This window comes from Caloenas nicobarica, chromosome 11, assembly GCF_036013445.1.
Source record: "Caloenas nicobarica isolate bCalNic1 chromosome 11, bCalNic1.hap1, whole genome shotgun sequence".
NCBI classification, from domain to species: domain Eukaryota; kingdom Metazoa; phylum Chordata; class Aves; order Columbiformes; family Columbidae; genus Caloenas; species Caloenas nicobarica.
The window spans coordinates 6,181,594-6,200,902 of NC_088255.1; the positions used below are offsets into that span (position 1 = coordinate 6,181,594).

General features: G+C 41.7%; 2 protein-coding genes across 2 annotated transcripts in view; both read right to left on the reverse strand.

The window, feature by feature from the left end:
- Nucleotides 1–4,868: 4,868 nt before the first annotated feature.
- On the reverse strand, nucleotides 4,869–9,051 carry MUSTN1 (musculoskeletal, embryonic nuclear protein 1). The gene is made up of 3 exons (XM_065642464.1): nucleotides 8,945–9,051; nucleotides 5,987–6,107; nucleotides 4,869–5,211 (listed from the first exon to the last, which is right to left on the reverse strand). The coding sequence occupies exons 1-3, from the start codon at nucleotides 8,951–8,953 to the stop codon at nucleotides 5,105–5,107; spliced, it is 237 nt and encodes a 78-aa protein (XP_065498536.1). The 5' UTR covers nucleotides 8,954–9,051; the 3' UTR covers nucleotides 4,869–5,104.
- A 4,884-nt stretch (nucleotides 9,052–13,935) lies between these two features.
- Nucleotides 13,936–19,309, reverse strand: part of STIMATE (STIM activating enhancer) — a 33,609-nt gene continuing 28,235 nt past the window's right edge. The window contains exons 5-8 of the mRNA XM_065642463.1: nucleotides 18,791–18,903; nucleotides 17,809–17,886; nucleotides 16,791–16,940; nucleotides 13,936–15,890 (exon numbers count right to left, since the gene is read on the reverse strand). Of these exons, the coding sequence (XP_065498535.1) occupies nucleotides 15,774–15,890; nucleotides 16,791–16,940; nucleotides 17,809–17,886; nucleotides 18,791–18,903 (458 nt within the window). The 3' untranslated portion in view covers nucleotides 13,936–15,773. The remainder of the gene's footprint in view (nucleotides 15,891–16,790; nucleotides 16,941–17,808; nucleotides 17,887–18,790; nucleotides 18,904–19,309) is intronic.

Sequence of the window (19,309 nt, forward strand, 5' to 3'; positions counted from 1 at the left end):
TGGTTAACGTTTATTTTCCCAACAGATTTTTGCTGTTAAACATTAGAATTTTAATGTTTCGTAATGCATAAATTTAAGAAATCCTTATGTTTTCTTTTTGAACTTGGATCTCACTGTGGCATGCAAAATTCCTCAGGCTGATGATCTGGTCTGTGCAACACGCTGCATTTTTGGATGCATGAATCTCTACCATACCCAACAGTAATAATTTGAAAGGGCACATCGTTAACATCCTCAAGCACTTCGGAGATTTGGAGATTGCCAAGACATGCAACATCCACATTAGATTTTACAGCTGGTGACTTCTTCAAACCTTGTGCCTCCCTGCCCGACCAGCTTATCAGAGGCACGGAGTGGCCCTCTTGAAACATCTCTTTTTGCCTCCTCTGACATGCCATAATCCTGGTTTGTCAAATAGCAAAGTCAGTTGTGGCTTGTCGTCAGCTAAACAGTAAAAACAAAGTAATCAGACCTTGCCTGGACTCCCTAGGGAGAGAGATGCTAGGTCAGTGCCTGCACGTACACGTATGTAAGTGCACAAAGAAGACACAAACCATCCAAAAATGAGTGCACGGGAGCACGTCTGGCCTTATTTGGCCACTAACTCAGCTGCGATGTATCCAGCCGGGGATTCTGCATAGCTGCTTTTAGCCTGTGCTCTCAGCAGGGCTGTTTGCACAAAAGGTTAGAGCTGGGAGAGATCTGCACCTGAATCTGCCTGGAAACTGAGTGGGATGGTGCTTTTTATCTCCTATTTTATAATATAATCTTCATCCAACAGGAACTTTGAGCAATTCCTCTGAAGTTTTTGTTCAGCAAGTGTCTGCTTGCAGCCCTGGAAAAATAAATCGTCTTATAAGCCCAAATTTATATACAAATACTTTTGGACAGTGTTTTACTAACATAATTCCTAAAATACATGCTCACTCATATGGTGTTTAGGTAGCCTCCTAACACAAGACAGCTCATATGACTATTTAAAATATATTTCTCCATCCAAGTAGTTGTAATGTCTGCCTCTTCTACAAAGCATTTTAAACACATTGTGGGGAAATAATTGGTTTTTTAGGCAGTGGAATAAACAGACCCTGGGCAGAACCCATTTCAAATGTTCATCTCCTCAGGTCTACAACCTTGAGGTGAGAAATGGGGGTCAGGGAGCAAACCGTCACGAGCCACATGTCTGCGGCTTGCTTGTTTTATTGGAAAGCTTTCAGCAGGCTTCATGTGTTCGTTCATTCCCAGCTCAAGAAAATAAAAAGTTTGAAACCTTGAAAATATCAACAAGACAGGAAAAATAGCATCCTCCAGGGCTGTAGTTCAGAGGATCTCTCCGGTATATGCAGCTCCTGCATCAGCCTCCAGTTCGTATATATGCGTTTATATGAACACACATATAGAGGTACATTAATGTGCAACTAGCCAGTGGTGTGGAGAGATGCAATCCAGAAAGACCCCCTGCTCTGCCCTCAGCCTGGAGCAGACAAAGGCTGAATCCGCCCCGCTCCCACTGTGATTTCCCTGCCCATTTGCCCTGTGCTTGCAACTCTGGGAGGGCAGGCAGCCCTTTCTCACCTAAACCTGCAGTTTGTCCACACAGAACCATTTTCTAGGATTGCTTTCTGACAGCGGTTTTCCTCTTATAATTTCATGGTAGATGATGCCATTAATTGTCCTAAATTAACACAAAGATCCTGTGGAAATACATGCATCTGTGTTTGCTTCATTGCTATTTTACAGACGAAGCATCCAGGCGGAGAACACACTTCCAGCAGCCTCCGATTTGCGAGGAGACGCTAATGCAGGGCTCAGTAATTTATTACTTTGACAGACATTTACAAGTCTACCATAAACAACCTGTTGAGCACAGCCTGGTCTTACAAGGCTTCTGCTTTAAGTAACTTTTTTAAAAAATAAACTTTACTTCTTCTTGGCAGACTGTTTTTACTACTTGCAAATACTGTTTTGGCTATAGCAAGACATGTAGATATGTATACTTTCAAGAGAAAAATTAAAACTCCTATGCATTTGATTAACTTCTACAACTCAGGTAATTCTTTAATCCCTTAAAGTACACAGGATTATACACTTAGTGGCCTAAGATCCCCAAGAGCCAAAGCTTTAGCTTTAATTAATTGGATCTGTCATCAGTTTTCTAATACCCACATGTAAAATCCCGCAAACATTAAAGAGCTGCTTTAACTTCACAGATTTATGCCACGCGGTCTGCTCTGCCCTGTTCTGGGTGCACAGAGCTGGTCAGCACGCAGGGAAACTGTGAAATGCCTCCTGCATCTCTTCACAGCTTGCTGAAGCAGCTAGAGGAAAATCTCGTGCTCAGCCGTGTCCCCAGGCTTGAGCACCTTGCCCTGTTTCTGTAGGAAGCCCCAAAGACAGCCGCTGATGGCCAGTGCCCATTGCTGCTGCTGCACAGGGCACCAAGCCGGCAGCACCCAGTGCTGCTTACTCTGAGGAGTGAACGTGCTGTGGAATCACTTCATATCACCTCAGAGGAAGGTTCTAAACCCACCGCCACAACAGAAGGTACCTTTGAGTACAAAAGGACCTAAAAGTTCCAACCCTGGGGCTTCATTCTGATACTTCTCTGTCACTATTTCTCGTTATGAAAACAAGGAAAAAAAGGAAGAAACGACATTTTCCATAACTGGACTTACTAGATTTGCAAGGATGAAGAAAAAGATGACAAACAATTCTCCAGGCAGCTTCATATTTGTTCCTCAGATCTACAAATATCTCCTGTCCTGCAGCAGCGGCCAGTAACTTTTCCAGGATTCAATAAAGTTACCTGTGAAAAGAAAATTATTGAGTTCAGATCATGGCAGCCTGTGCACATAACTGGGTTAGTAAGTGCAATTGTTCAGGTAATGGGTAATGCTACAGAAATAATTCATATGTACAAAGAAAGGACAGCTTTGCAGAAAAGGAAAGTACTTAGGACAGCTTATAAATTACCACAGACAAGTGGGGCTGGCAGCAGCAGCCAGTAACTCCTCCAGCACAGCAGCAAGGCTGGGGACAGGGGACGATTCCTACAATTTGTACAGGAGAGCGCAGGCCTTGCTGTCACAAATGGGGAGCAACTTTTTCCCAGGGATACACTGTTACCTCCACCGCATATTTTTCAGATGTGGTCCATCTTAAAAGACAGAAAAAGAAAAAATATAGCCCCGGTCCTGAGCACTTACTGTCCCACTGGGAAGCATCACAAATAACTGAACCTGAGTACATCCTGGAAATAAAGCTGTTCGCAAAATCTCAAGTTTCTGTTGGGTAACTCGCTTTGCTTCCCTGCCACGTCCACGCTGCAAAGGGTTTCTGTGCTTTGCTAAATCAGCACCAACATACCCAAACCTGGGCCTGAAACACAGCATGCCCCGCTCCTGCTAGCCAGTATAGCAAATTTACAATATTCAGTCACTTGTATTGTACAAAAGAAACTGATAAAATTTTGCTCCACTTGTCCATCTCCATCACTTTTCTAATTATTAAACAGCCTCCTGCCAACTTTTCATCACAGATCAGTTAAAACTGATGCAGGGACAGCTCCAGTGTTACCAGAGTGGGAACTTTTTTCCCCTCCAATGTGTTTTTTTGTTCTTTTGTTTTGATCTTCCAAGCTCCGAAGGGCTCTTTCTCAGAGGAAAAGGTTGGGCTGAGTTACCTGTGAGGAGCCAGGGCCCCATGGAGAAATGGTGACAGCAGGGAGGAGAGGCAGGGTCTTGGCTGCAAATAACAATCTTTGAAAGCAAAAGAAATGAGGCAGGGCAACGCACCAGAGATATCTTTAATCTTTTAAGGAAACCTACCCCTTAAACACAAAGGATTTGCAGCTGCCTTACGTGCATCGCACTCTGCAGCCTCTCTAGGAGCTTTGCAGATGTCGGCACGTTTTATGTGTGAAGTGTTCGGGACACAAAAGGCAAAGACGATATTTTTCATGGTGCATAGAGCCCTTCAATATCACTTTCACCTCTTAATCAGATCTAACATGTGCAAAATGAAAGCAATTCTTTAAATAAAGGTGGCACTTACCTTACTGTCCCCAGACGTGACGCCTGGGACTGGGGGTGTGAGGGAAGCATGGCAGCTGCCAACAAAGCAGAGGATCACCCATGTTTGAGCACAAAGATCCAGCTGAGGGGAAATACTCCAATTTATAACCTTGGGGGATGTTTAATGCAGCAAATCAAGATGCAAAGAGAGTTGCAAAAAAACCAGCTTCCACTCAGAGTGGGTTTGCTGTGGTACAGAGACACTCAGCAGGTAGTTCGGCTCTTCAGTCGGGAGGAACATGGCGCCCGTGCTGCTGGTCTGTCAGCCCTTCCCACTTGATCCAACAGAACCTCGAGGATGTGACGTCCAAGTTGTTGGGGAAGGGGCTGAAAGCCCTCCCTTGGCTGCCAGCCTGGCATCTCGCTTCCCAGCAGAGCTGTGTGTGCACAAACCACGGCCCCACTGCCCCGGGCTGTGAGGGAGCCGTGAGGGGAAGGTGTGAGGCGGGAAGACGTGAGGGCGGACACAGAGGGGAAGCTGAGGCGGGAAGGTCTAAGGGGAAGCCATGGCGGGGGCAGCACCCAGAGCACACCCCAGACCCGAGGGGCCTCTCTAGGGCGCTGCCGCGGTCAGCACAGTTTTGGGTGAATCCTCCAGGTTTCTGGGACACTCCCTTTGATCAGATCCTCCTCAGCTCCCTCTTGGCAAGGGCCTGAAGAAATTGCACTGACACAAACTGTCACCTGGAGGTTTAGTGTGTGTGTTTGACAGACTCGATCATAGCTCACAACACTAAAGTGTCCACAGAGTAAATGTAAGCCTGAATTGAAATAAGTCACCACAGTGTGCCAAGCTGTGTCCAACAACTTTTTTTATTAAACCATTATAGCAAACACTGTTCAACAGATAGAAACAAAGCAGTTAATAAAAATTAACGTGGAGGTTGTAGCCTTTGACATGAGTCTATTCCCTATTAAATGACTTAGAGTAGAAATTAGTTACTTGGGTCTACAGTGACTTTAGTGTAAGGGGCAGAAATTTGGGAAGAAGTTAGAACAATAATCCGTGTGAGACACATCCAGCTCCGCCGTCAGCCAAAGACGCTCTTGGCCGGCTCCTCTTTCGGTTTCTCAAAGACTGTTTCACCCCCTGTCCGATCCCGGCTGAATATGGAGGGTGCTGCAGAGCCCATTTGTTCTTGGAAAAGAAAACCAGGAGATGCCATCAGCGAAGTGGCACACCAAATTTGGTGAGTAAAACTAGTGCTGCTGAAATACATATATACACATTCGATAAATATTTCATCCATCCATCAACTCCCCAAACCTTAGGCACAGTGCTCCCATCCCAAGCATGAGGCAGCTGACAGCATCTCTATGTGGTCACTGCCATTGACTGGCCCCAAATTGCTGGAAGTGCTTTAGAAACTTGGCAACTAATGTGGTACAGGCTATCATGCTGAAAGGGGTTAAAAATTAATCATTTTCCCTTAGACTCTGCCACTGGTAGTGGAAAAGCAACCCAAAACCAGAGCACCAGGGGTGTTCAAGAACCCACTCTCTTCTCACTCACCTTCTACCCTTTATCCCCCCAATTTCTAAACACATCAAATTCATCCACTTGAGAGGCCAGAAATCCCCTTGCCTATGGTCAGGCCTCCAGATCTTCAACTTGGGCAGCCATTGATATTGACTATGGACCCAGGGCTTGGTTTGAACCCTGATTCAGAAGGCAAAGATGGGGCTCTCCCTATCGCTTCATCCGGCCAGGCAGAGCGATCGCTGCAGCAGAGCTCTGTTGACACCTCTCGGTGCCGTGACGGGGATGGAGGCAGAGTCCCCGCACCGTCAGGCCAGGCTGGTGGCACTGCTGGCTGCTGCTTCAGAGGCACACGCTTTCACTTGAAAAAAGAAATTAAGTGGATATTTTAACTTTGGAAGACTGCTTAATCGTTTCCATCGAGGAGACTTACCACACTGCTTCATCACTTGGTAGGTTTTGGATTTAATTTCCTGGTTTTTGGAAAGGTTTCCTCTGGCTCCTTTGAGGTCTTCTTCCTTCACAGGGGGACGCTTCTTTTTCACAGGGGCTGGCTAAGAAACAGACGTATTGCCCACACATCAGTAGTGCACGTTTAGAAGCACAGGGAACAAAACTGCCTAAACCCAAAGGCTACAACATACAGAGCTGCTAATACAATGTTCCACCTATTTCAATTCTGAGACTGTTCACTCAGCTACTCCAAATCTTTGTGCAACCATGGTTTCACTGCCCCTCCCAAAATCTGTTGCTGTTTTGTTCTGAAATTGTCTTTTGATTGTACAGCCTTTGAAAGAGAGTGGATTGCTGCCTTCTTTTTTTTTTTTAAAAAAATATTTTCAGTTTTTTTCTGTCCAGCCCTGCCTGGTCATTTTGCAAATATAGACTGGTAATTTGAGAATCTGTCCAGTATTTGGGAAGAAAAAACAACTTCATTACTAAATTGTGCTTGTGCCTCAGTCTACTCACTGCTGCTTTGGAAAATTGGCCAGAGAGATTCTGAAGTCTAGCTTGATTTAGTTGAAATAAACTTAACACTTGACCTGTAGTTATTGATCTGAAATTTAGGGAACAAAAAGCACCTGAGCAATCAACAGGCTTGTCTACAAGCATGTACTAAATGCATCTGAAACACTGGACTCAGAACCCAAAGAAGGAGAAGGAAATCTAATATAGAAACAGATGCATCATCAGGTGGTGCACTGCAATGTCCAAGTACTAATCTGTTTACAGCTCATGTTGCTGGAAGAAAATCAGGATAACATTGGTTCATATCAGCCTACCCCTACCTTTGAATTAGCACTTCAAAGTCAGATGCAATGCCAAATATCCTTGACATTCCCTATTCAGTTTACTGTTTCAAGGACAGATTGCCAAGGTTCCACCAGGCAGACCTTGCAGCAGAGTGCAGGGCCACAGGAGACACAATTAAAAAGAATTAAAGACCCCCACACTCCAGCTCAAATAGATTTGCACACTGAACCAGCAACGAGAAACTTCTCTGACCATTGCTACAGACGCAGGGCTTCTGATATCTGGGTTCTGGCAGTGGCAGAGCCCGTTTACACATTTCTAAGCACTGCCTGTAAAGCTAAAAACTGTTGTGGAGGGAAACAAATCCCTCAAGGCCCATGAGTGGCTGGAGCGGCGATTCCCAGGGAGCCTGCAGAGACAGGACTGCACGCCTGGCCCTGGGCAGGGCGGGCTGGCTGCACTGGAGCCTTCGGCATCTTTCCTGCAGGCTGTAAATTCCTGGGAACGCTCAGAATAGCCCGCTGTCAATCCCATCCCAATGTGTTGTGGGAAACGAAACATTCACGAGACCTCTGGGGAAAACACCCTACTCGTAGCCAAAGTAAAGAAGGGGAAGGAGTAGTAGCAAAGCCTTCAAAGTTCACAACAGCTTTTGGTAGGCTAGCTGGTTAACAAACAAACCTACACCCATGGTTTCATTTGTCCATCTGTAATGAAAACTGGCATGTGATGGGAAGGGTCCCTCATGGCCACGACATGGTCCACAGGCAGCCAGTATAGACCTGTGTTGGCTCCAACACAGAAAAGAAAAAACAAACGAAAAACAAAACCCCAAAAGAACCCACAAAAAAACCCACCACCTTGTTAACAGGAATATAAAACCTACTAAGGTTCTTCACCCATTATTGGCAAGAGGTAATAACTACCAGGCTTCTTTCCAACGGGACTTCCTGGGGACAGGGTAAGGAAAGGAGGCACTTGAGATGCACCAAGAGACAGCCAGGCTGAGCAGAACCATTCAATTTCACCTGGTTATTTTAACATAGAACACCTCATGCTTTGATTACAGGGGGATTTTCCAGCAGAATAGCTGCCATGGATTAGTTGGGCCACAGCTAAAAATCAAAAAAAGCTGCACAGAAAGGTTGCTGAGAGCCACAGAGGTGAACCCCAGCCCTGCCAGCCCCGCTGCTAATTGCTCCCAACACAAATGCATTTGTCCCAGGGTTTGCCAGGAGCCGCTCCCAGGTGGCACATTGGCACAGCCTGCGCTTTATCTCCTCCTGTCACAAGTCAAAAAGTGTTGGTTTACAAGACATATGACTGTTTTTTTAATGTTTCTCTTTAGAGTAAAAAAAATAAGCCGAACCGAGTTACTCTGTGTGGTCGAAGGATTGTGCTTTCGTACCCTCCCCGTGTTCTTAGTCTCCATCCCACCCGCCACATAAAATTCTCACGCCGGGGAGATCTCTGCCAGGTGTGCATAGCTTATGTCGAAAACATTTACGCGAAAACCCCAACATTTCTGAGCTAACTTTAAGATCACTTTGAAACTCTGATTATTGAGACACAGAGTAAAGACAAACCATTAGTTACAAAATGAACATAAAAGTGTGCAATGCAAAATTTTAGTCTCAGATATCGTATCCTAGCAGTCACAATGTTCGGTCACGCTCTGTTTTCCTGCATGTTAATACATTAAGCTTTACACAGCAGCACAGCTCAGTATAGCCACGTCCCTTCAAAACTGCTGCCAAAATTTCAAATTGTTGTCTGAGAAAAAGAGTTGGAAAAGCAGAAATCACTCCTGTGAAACATCCCAGTGGAAATGGTCTTTCACTTCCTATGGAAATATTTATGGTAAAAGAGAAAATTTAAAAACTAATTAACCACATAGAGAGCAGCTACTTTCCTTCTTCATCAAATACTCCCTCCTAACAACTCGCTTGTTAAAATATATCAACAAAGTATTCAAGTACTTCAACATAATCAAACAAGTCACATAGAGCAGAAAAGCCAAATTCACTGGTTAAGGAGTTAGTTGCCAGTAAGCTATTCCAAGAAAACCAACTAAAATTGTAGCACATCTGTTGGGCACGCAGCCCCAGGGGAGCCATCCTCACAGATCTGCCCGTACCTGGGACATGACTGCAGCGCTCACTGCCCCGTAATCCCTCCCGCGGTGGTTTCCCGGCTTTGATTAAATCCAGCCTGTGCGCTCTGCAAATGCCTGTTTTTTTCCTTGACTTATATAGAGCATCTAACATGAAGTCATTAGCTGGGTCATTTTCCCAAAGCAGAACCCGGGATGATTCAGGTTGACAGAGGCTGTTGTTGTCAAAGGTTTATTCTTAGCAATGACTCGGGTTTGCAGTATTTACTGTGCCCCGTGCCCGGGGGAGCTGGGGATGGACAGGAGCAGACAGCTGGGGCAGCGACCACGGGGAACCCCAATCCACCACAAAACGACTTCCCGGGGAGTCCGCTGGGGCTCTATTTATAACTTTAAAAGGCAACACTTTGTTACGGACACAAAATTGACCCTGAACCCTCTTGGTAAGGGGGGGGGGAGGGAAGAGTGTTTGTGTTTCTTTCCCAGCATAACAAAACATGCCTTCTCTAAAGATTATATAAACCTAACATCCAAAGCATTACGCTGTGCCCTAAATCACTTTTGCACAGGGGTATTTAACAGAAGAATATTAAGTGCATTTTAGAGAGTTAGTAAAATAGGATATGCTTTTACCCTTACACTTCTATTGCTGAGCTTGCGCTGATGCCAGCTCTTACACAACAGAGAGGAAAATCACTTTCTACTTACAGTGGTATTAGTAAGTTTAATCATTTCACCTGTCGTCTGTATAGGAACAGCTTACTCAGACAGGAGTAAGTTCAGTGTTCCCCACCATACATGCTGACAGTAGTAAAACCTTTTCAAGAACTTTTAATATTTGTTCTCTAAATAATTTTTTAATTGAATAGAAAAAAATTAAGCATAAATTCTATTTCTGTTTTACTGGGAGAAGGTTGTTTCCCTTTTATTTTTACATTTTTTTACATTAATTCTTTGCATCATGCAAAAAAAAAAAAAAAAATCACCTTCTGTGACTGCACCCAGCACCTACAAAGAACTGTACCAGTCAGGTATGTAACATGGGAAAGGCAGACGTGTCAGACCTTCCAACACCTTGTACTAGAAACATCGACCACTGTCGTGAAAGAAATCTGCCTGGACTATTCTCAGCTCTGCCTGTATTTTACTGAGGCTACACAGAAGCACAGGAAGTAAAACAAAATTGGTATTTATCATTATGAAAACATTACACCAATACCACAGCACCAGCACCATACGATCAGGACTCTGGGATTTGTGGTTGTGAACCATCCCCCAGGCGTCTGTGTGCCCATTTTAAGCTGAGCTCTTTCCAGGCCCGAGATATTTTCCTTTGCGTGACTGTTGGGGGAGTTATTTGCAGGTTAAGAAGCAGTTTAGATGTTACATACTTTGCCATTCCTTACATTCAATCTCTATGTTAGACCCCTGGCTTAGTAAACTAGAGCAAACGTTTCTGCAGAATAGCAGTATATTTTAGAAGGCTAACAATGCAGAAGGAAAAAAACATTTTTAGGAAATTTTTTTTTTTCTATTGTACAAAGTAACATCTCCCCTTCTCTATTAAGATGTTTCTACACAGTCCCATAATTGTCAGTATTCTGACACTATCAATTACAACAGGAAAATAACATTCTGCATGTTTAAAGCAAATACTTAGAATTCAAAACACTGAACTATTTTTTTCCCCTTCAGCTTTCAAAATGGCTTCATTTAACTGATACTACATATTCCTCACTGAAAAGCAACAGCTATGCTTTCATGGACATTTAATTTATACAAATCATTATACAAACAAAATCAAAACACCTTCAGCTTGCGTGCCATTCAGGGGTAGGATGAGGCACCTGCACAGGTAGGCAGCAAACCCTGACGTTTCTAAGACATCCCTCATCACCTGGGCAATTCTGTGCCCTTCGATCATACATTTCCTAAACCAACACTGAACAACCATTTCCTCTTACAGATCGTGGGCTTATTTTTCCTTAAAAAACCCCAACCTAAATCTATAGTTACTTACATTTCAGAGTAGGAATCCTGTTCACCTGGTTGAATTCCCGAGATCTGCAGTTCCGAAGTTAAACTCCAGTAGCAAAACCTGCGTCCCACAACAGCACATTATAAACACCGAAACATGCATGCTTAGAAACAGAACGAGTATAAAGCAAGTCTGTAATAAGTCAAACTTTATTGTAAACCATTATACAATGTAATTACATCAGATACTCTTAGAAGTTTAAGGTAACACCACTGATTAAACAATATGGTGAAGTACTGAGGCCTGAGCAATAGGCCCTGAACCATAGTTGACCTCTAGATGAACTTTCCAACCGTTATATGAGTATCTAACCATTAGTGAAATCTGTATGGTCATTGGCAAAAGATGTAGCTTAGACAGAATATAATCATTAGTGAAGATGAAATGTCATAAGAAAATATTTATGTTTCCTTGTTTACACCAAGAAACCAGGTATCAGGCCTTGTTTAGAAATATGTAGTCAAAGCCAAATATGACCATGGGAATCATCCTCGGAAGTTGTCAAAGGTAGAGATCAATTTGTGCAACAGGAGCTTCTCGGATGCGCCCGGGATCCTGGCCAGATCTGGAACGTGCCCGGGTGAGGATGCCAATCCTACCAAATGTTTCTGTGCATTTTGATACATGGATGTTTGTTAACCTGTATAAAGGCAGGACCCTCTCACAGCGATGATGGAGACCTCACCTACCAGTGGACACACTGCGTAGAACCTCCCAGTTCCTGGGAAAGGTTCTCCGATCCTTCACTGTGACAGGGGCTCCCCAGCTGAAGCACGGATGTGGATGATGGGAAAGTATCAGGGCAATTGGTGATGTATCTTAATCACTATACTTAATTCCCTGTAGTAATGGTTAGGTGCATTGCCTTGCTCCCTTTCTTTTTGCTGCTTTGAACTTAAGGAAAAGTTTATCATTTCAACCTGTTGTCTGTGTCCTTTGTGCTGCCCCCATCCACTGGCAAAACACATGGTCCAAACAGAGGGCAGCAGAATACAGCTGCTGGTTTTGCTCACATAGGCTATACTTTGAATTCACTTACAAACCCAACATTCCATTTGAGATGGACACCCATGCAAGACAAAAACACCTACAAAAGAGTCCCTTTTTTAAAGATACTGCAGCTTTACTTTGTAAAACCATAGTAGTCATTTTCAGTAACTGAACTGGAAACTTCACCTAGAAAAGTTTGCAGGCCTGTGCTGTAGATCTACTCTGACTCAATGCGGCTGAATTTATTCACTTCCGTTACTGGTTTCTCCTGTAGAAAGCACAGCAAAGTTGCAAACACGGGTTAGTCAAGCACAGTGGCAGAAGTTCCTTGTGAGGCTCAGCTCTGAGCAGAGCATGAGAGCCCGCGCCGCCCTCCCGGGCACAGCTGGAACAGAGCACACGCCCGGGAAGGGATCGCTTTGCATTGCTCTAATTTGCAACTCAATTTCTGAGTTTTCCCTGAAGAAAAGCTATAGTACATTTTAGTTAGCAACATTAACATACAGCGTTTACCTACTTAAAGTAAGACAAGGGGACCTGAACATATTAAAGCCAGAACTTGAAAACCACATATTAGACAACACCAGTGTTTTAAATTTATGCAGATGTGTTACAGGTCGGATACTAGAAACAGTTAATACATTTAGGTTGACCGTTTGTGGTAAATTGGATCTCCACCAATACTTCTGTGTCTCTTCTGTAAGTTAAAATTCCTTTCTCTTTGGCATATACTACATAGCTTATTTTCATTAAAAAGAATCACATTTTTTTAAGCACAGCCCAAATTAAACCTTTGCTATGAGTTGTTCTGAGGTACGTTTACCAGGCATAAATTTAGAGAGGCAATTTGAAGATAATGCAAAAGACATCATGTTGTAATATTATTACTGGATCAACTCTTTATGAAAAATTTATTATTTCAGGTTGTACTGCCAATACATTTCAACGAACAGTAAGACATAGTGAAGCACTAGGCACATCTTTCTCACACACACAAGCTCGTCAGACAAGAGCACTTGTCCTACTTGTACCTACTGCAAGAATTCCAACTTTCATCTTACAAAGAGAAAAACTGCCAATTTTATATTTTCCACCTCTTTCGCATGATAACAAAGAATAGAAAAAAACCCCCCCAGTTTTTATTATTTAGCTAAGGTTGTGAATAAAAATTTTAACTTAGTAGGGAAAGTTAGAGCTGTTTTTTCCCTCCTGAAGACATGCTCCTCCTGTTACTACTGTGGCATTTAAAACAGTTCTGTCTCTTTGGCTTGCAGTGCTTTACTACATCATCTTGCTAGGCCTATCAAACTCTCAAACCAAGTGACATTTAAGCACTTAAGACAGGAAAAATTAGGCATTCATATACTTTTGCTATAACCACCTTCGAGAAACCGCTCCATAGCACTTCACACTGTTTTGTACTTGGTCAATAAGTTTGAGGTCTGGTCAAAACAATTTTTTTTATATGATTAAGGCCATAATTTTGTACTGACACTTCACACACTAAACATGAGACAAGAAATAATTTTCATAATTTCAGTAACTGGAGAAGAGGTGGGAACAGGAAAATAAAAGGAAAGCTTGTACAGTTAAATTTGTGTGCGCTGTTCAGTTATCTCTGATGGGTGAAGAGGAGAGTGATGGCTGTGCAGTGGCGTGTAGCACATGTTCAATAGCTTTATTTCACCATCTGAAATAGAACAAATCCTATGCTAAAAAAAAAATAAATGCTGACATTCGTGACAAGAGCCAGTCCTAGCTCTCAAATCCCTTTGGAAGAGTGACCTGTACGAGACTATTCTGCTGATGAAAAAGAATTGCTGGAAGTACTGTGCTTTTGGTGATATGCACCCATCCAGTGGTAAATAGTTAAGAGAAGATGTAAGTCACACAATCAATGAAAAAAACAAAGAGATCCAACAAACAAAACCCCTAAACCAGAGGCAACAGTGCTTAGGGGCATTTCCCCATCCCTCCCACCCCCCACTTGAGTTAAGCTTCCGTTGTCATTAGTTTCTAGATTTAGTCTAAAAGAAACACTAGTACTTATTGCAGTTATTATATTTCAGTGCACAGTAACAGAGGTCAGTGGCTCAACTAAACTCAGAAACGTTCAGTTTGGTAAAACGTCCCTTCTAGCCGGCTGGACTCGCTGAAGTGGACCTGAAGTCTTGGAACATTGTGTTCACCTCGGCAGCCAAGCAGTGAAAAGGAATGCTGGAATAGTGAAAATAAGTACGGGAGCGCACAGTTCAGTATTTACTAAGGCCCAAGAACCCCATTTAAGTGGTCTGGATAATAAATCGCATTAAGACCTAGTAAATCTATAAAAAATGTAAAAAATCTTAAAAAGTTCTGAGCAGTTTTCCAGTGAAACTGTTTGATTTAAGGCTTGGAACATTTCTGATGTCCAGATGCTACAACAGATTTGCAACTAAGGTCTGTTGTCACCTCTTTGACACACCGCCTTGCCCTGCACAAGGTCTGACTAAGCAAGGAAAGCTCAGAAACAATCATCTAGAAAACATGCGAAGCAAAAGGATGTCACTGAAAACATGTCTGCTAGGTTTCAGATCCGCACACGTCAATTATCAGAAGACAGACACCGAAAAAATCACAAAAAATACGTAGTAGCAACTATATTATACCTCTTTTTTTTCTTTTTTTTTTTTTTTTAAACTTCTATTAAAGGATAATCGGACTTTATGGAAATTTAAAAGGAGAAACCTTTTTTTTAAAAAGCACATTAAATAGAAGATTGCTTTTCCATCAAAAACAAGGGACAGAATTATTTGCAATGTTGTAGCACAACTGCTTCAATCAGACCACAGTACTGTACTGGAGGCCCTGTATAACAAAAAGTAGAAGAGTTCCATCTCTTTTGGGTCATTTGAGAGGTACGCGCTAGAGACTTGCAGAAACAGAAAGAGAGTCATCCATATTTCACAAATAACCTAACGCAACAGATTTTTGTTACACGCTAAAGTGCACGTTTGTCAAATATGCAAACACCACCTCCTATTAAAAAAGTATTTTCAAATTATGTGGTCAAAAGCACACTTCGGACTGCATTTTTAGTGATATTTGGTGACTTCAGCAGTGACAGAGAGCTTTTCCCTTTGCAATCCCTTAAACCAGGACACAAGGACAAATAAGATTTTCACTACAAATCTTTTGACCTGTTCTGCAGAAAAAAGGGAACTGCACCCTCTTCTCTGACAAAGAGAATCTTTAAATACAACTGTATGAAAATATAACTTAAATATAAAATAGTCAAATAGATTTGAGGAGACTTGGGAAAAAAAAAAAAAAAAATCTTTGTTCCACCTATTAGTTCCATAGGTACCTGGTAGCAAGTAAACATTTGTACTTAAAAAAATAAATGTTAAGTTACAGCTTGTAACCATAAACTATTCTGCTCTAGGAATTATGCTGCAAAAGCCAGTTTTAGTAATAAAACACACTCCTTTAACTTAGTTGATTCTGATGCCTTTTTGAGAACATCTTAAACTGTATCATCAGTAACCACAAGTGAAAGATTGCCCTGTTTTCTATGATCTTCTCCAAAATGTCAGATAAAAATCCTCTTAGCGACCAGGCCTTATCGATGCTGTGCTCTTCACACAGGATGAAAAGACATTCTTGCATAATTGGTCAGTGTGTCTGTAGTGCAACTGAACTGGAAGTCTTCCAACTGTTTGCATTCTGTTGGCAGACCTTGCTTTTAAGTCAGTTTGTATGAAAAGGGAGATGCAATTGCAACATTAAAACCCACTGACTGAAGTTTTTGCCATGAAACCTGCAAATACACAGGTCAGGAATGTGTCATACAGGCAGACCAAAGCGATGCTTCTTTTTCTTAATGGGCTTTAAGTTGGTCAGTCTACGCAGGTCCTCTTCAGCATCTGATTCCTCCATCTCATCATCTGCTGAAATAAGGATCTAAAAACAAATTACGGCTTCTGAGTATCATGGATCAAAGCCACACTCTTTCTTCATTCTACTTTTAACCTTCTACTTTTTTTATGCTTGCAAAGCACCTTATTACTTGCTTATGAATGAGCTTACAGAACACAATTTGGATTTATTGCCAACACTAAACAATGTCACACAGCCTGTCTGGAACCTCCACTAAAATTTTGAAGAAGGATGCATGCGTATTAATCTCTACTACAATCACTGACTCTAAACCAAAGAAGTCATTCCAGCACCTCCAGAACAGTGGGGGCAGCTTGCTGCTAAAATGAGAGAGAATATATAAGCTCTTTATCCACAGTGGTAACGTGGCAGTCATTTTGTTAAAGAAAACCCCATATAAATAGTACTGCCTACAACGCAGAAGTTACATTAACCAACTAAAGATAGAAAAACTTACCTTCAAAGAGACCACCTATCCTCCAACTGAACTGAAAACTACCTGCTTAATATGATTTAGAATAAAATCATGCAAAGGCAAGGATGTAGAAGCTTCTCCAAAATCAGGCCAGCTGCCTCCACCAGCTTCCTCTCACTTTAAGCTATTAACCTCTATTTGAATTACAATTGTCTATTAGTTTTGTATTCCGTGTGGGTTTTTCTAGAAGCATTTGTAACACAGTTCACCTGTGATATTTAAATATATTCTTATGTCTTCCTGCCCATCTTGAAGGGAATTAACTACCATGAGTGGTGCAACAATGTCATTTTTCTTAAGTAGTTTTCAACTGCAAATGCTAGGAACTACTGTTAGAGGTACACACAAAGAAAAATCAAAACTAAGTTGACAGTGTTACAATGAAATCAATGGCATGAGGGATAGACTGGATTGATATTGTATTAATTGCAATAATTAACTCTACATACTTCTGACTCTGACTCTTCATGTGATGCTGCTCTCCTGTATCGGACTTTACTTCCATTTCTGGAATCTTGACCTGCTTCCTTTTCTTCAAGTTTAGCTTTTGTCTTCCCTTTCTTCATAAGGAAATTATCTACTACCCAGAACATTAATGCCTGTTAAAGAGAAAGAAGAAGTGACAGTTCAGTTTTCCTCAGAGTAGCATATGTTCATTTGGTCAGTATTTGGACAGAATTAAGAAAAGTTGACAATCATTCTGAAGTGGCCAAACAGGAAAAATCTGGTATATATACAGTCACACGGCCTACTACACATTGCATGAATGCTCTAGAACATAGCTACTTTATTCCTTTGTAGAAGAAAATAAGAAAAAAGCTGCTATTCAGAGTGATCATATATTAACTCCTCATGTAGAAACGTGAAAAGTTTAGGCAGACATCTTAGAGCGGCAGACTTCTTGTTCTCAAAGGATAAAATTAATGCTTGAACAAATTAATGAAAGAAAAAAAAAAATCACCAGCAGTAATTAAATGCAAGGACACCCACCACCTCTGGCTCTGGTCCCTAAATCCCCGAATGTGGGAAGAGCACACTTTGGGAAGGATGATTGGGCACTTGCCCTTTTCCTCTGCTCCATCACAGGCAGCCTCTTTTAGTTATGGTCAGACACAAGATACTTCACAGCACAGCTATCCTTAGACCTAAAGCCAATTTAATGGTAATTTTATAATCTCTATGTCAGTAGTTCAGTATTACATTCAAGCTACTGAAGTCATCAGGCCAAAGATGTCTATGGGGCATCTCTGCATCTCTCCTGAGCCTAGTTACTTAGCTCGATATGGATTTCAGCTTTGTAAAATCTGCATATCCAGACATTTTATCCATTCTTCAATACCCTTCCTCTTTAAAAATTAACTTAAGCACCAAGGTACGCTGTACTTTAAGGACTAGCATTAATTAATTAACACATGGCAGAAAGATATCCAAGTAAACATCTCACAGAAGCATGCAAGTTGTACTAACATTAACAAAGAAGGGAACTATCAGCATGACGATAGCCAGCTCCAGCTGGGGGTTCTCTATGGGATTCAATAAAGCTACCTGCGAAAAGAAAAGGATTAAGTTCAGATCATGGCAGCACGTGCACATAACCGGATTAGTAAGTGAAATTGTTCACGTACTAGCTAATGCTACAGAATTAATTCATACGTACAAAAAAAGGACAGCTTTGTAGAAAAGGAAAGTACTTAGGACAGTTTATAAATTACCACAGGTAAGTAAGTGGGGCCAGCCAGAAACTTCTCTCTGTCATTTTTGTTTATACAAGTCTGAAGAGCTGTGTTAGAATCACTTTGAACATGGAGCTGCATGCTCCACAGGAACATGTTTTAAGTTTCATCTTTGGGAAATTTAAACAGAACAGTTTTACAAAGTACACAGTAAGGAGAAGACAGTTTCCAAAGTAGTCCAGAGGATACAATAGGGACTAACTGGTTTTAATGGGCTATAACACTGTGCACCACCTACTTTGAATATTACGTTGCACAGATTCTATCAAAATAAATATTTATCCAGTTATCAGCAATGGCTTTGCTAATCCATTGCAAATTTCTAAAATTCTACAGTTTAGATCTATCAGAGCAAAGAAAATTTTTTAGAATATTACAAGAAGCTATACAAAATAGCTGTAAGTAAGGGTTAAAGAATTAAGAGAAGGAAGAACTGCTTAGTAGCTTCAAGAGCACTCAGACAAGGAGACAGAATTTTATATATTGCAGTACACAGAAAACCTCCAAAATATGATAAGACAGTCCTGGCAATGGATGCCAGAAAGCCTAATTAGCAGTATCCTAATTTTACTAAAAGATCATACTACCACCACAGAGTTAAACAGCATTGACTGTAGACAGTTATGATGCTTGAGCCAAACCAATAAACCCAAGTCTATTGCTTTACAGCTTCCACCTGAAATTCACTTGTCTGTAAATGCTGTAAAAACACAAACCTCTTTCCACTGAGGTATAAGCAGCACTATAATGATGATGGTTTTCTCAAATGTCATAATCATTATGTACAGAGCACACTGGCCCATCCAAGCACTGCACTGTACGGGGTCACCTGCAAGAAAGAAGAAGGTTCAATATATGCACAGGGTTGATTTTACTTTACAGTAAACATGTTAGAAAAGCAGTATTAGAGAAGGCAGGGCAGCTATACCCTCTTGAAGTGCCTTCTCCAATTTCCTTAGTGCTGCTCCTTCCCACCTCCCTCAGTCTCCCTGCAACTTTCAAAACATTATCAGTTAGAAACTGGATATGACAGGACTTTATCAGATTCAGCAGTACCTGGTTATATGCTGTTTTACATAATCTGATGAAATCAAGACAGATGCAGTTGCATTACATTTGTTCCTCAAACTGTTATTCTTGACCCTCTACCATGAAGTATCAAGTTTCTTAAGAGGGAAAACTTAAGGGAAGCATACCTGGGGAAAAACAACTTTCCCTTCTGTCTAAGCAGAAAC

Coding starts and splice junctions, on each gene's coding strand:
- MUSTN1 (XM_065642464.1), bottom strand. Junction 5,212..5,986: donor CCAAGTGATGAAGCAGTGTG/GTAAGTCTCCTC, acceptor TTCTTTTCCAAG/AACAAATGGGCTCTGCAGCA.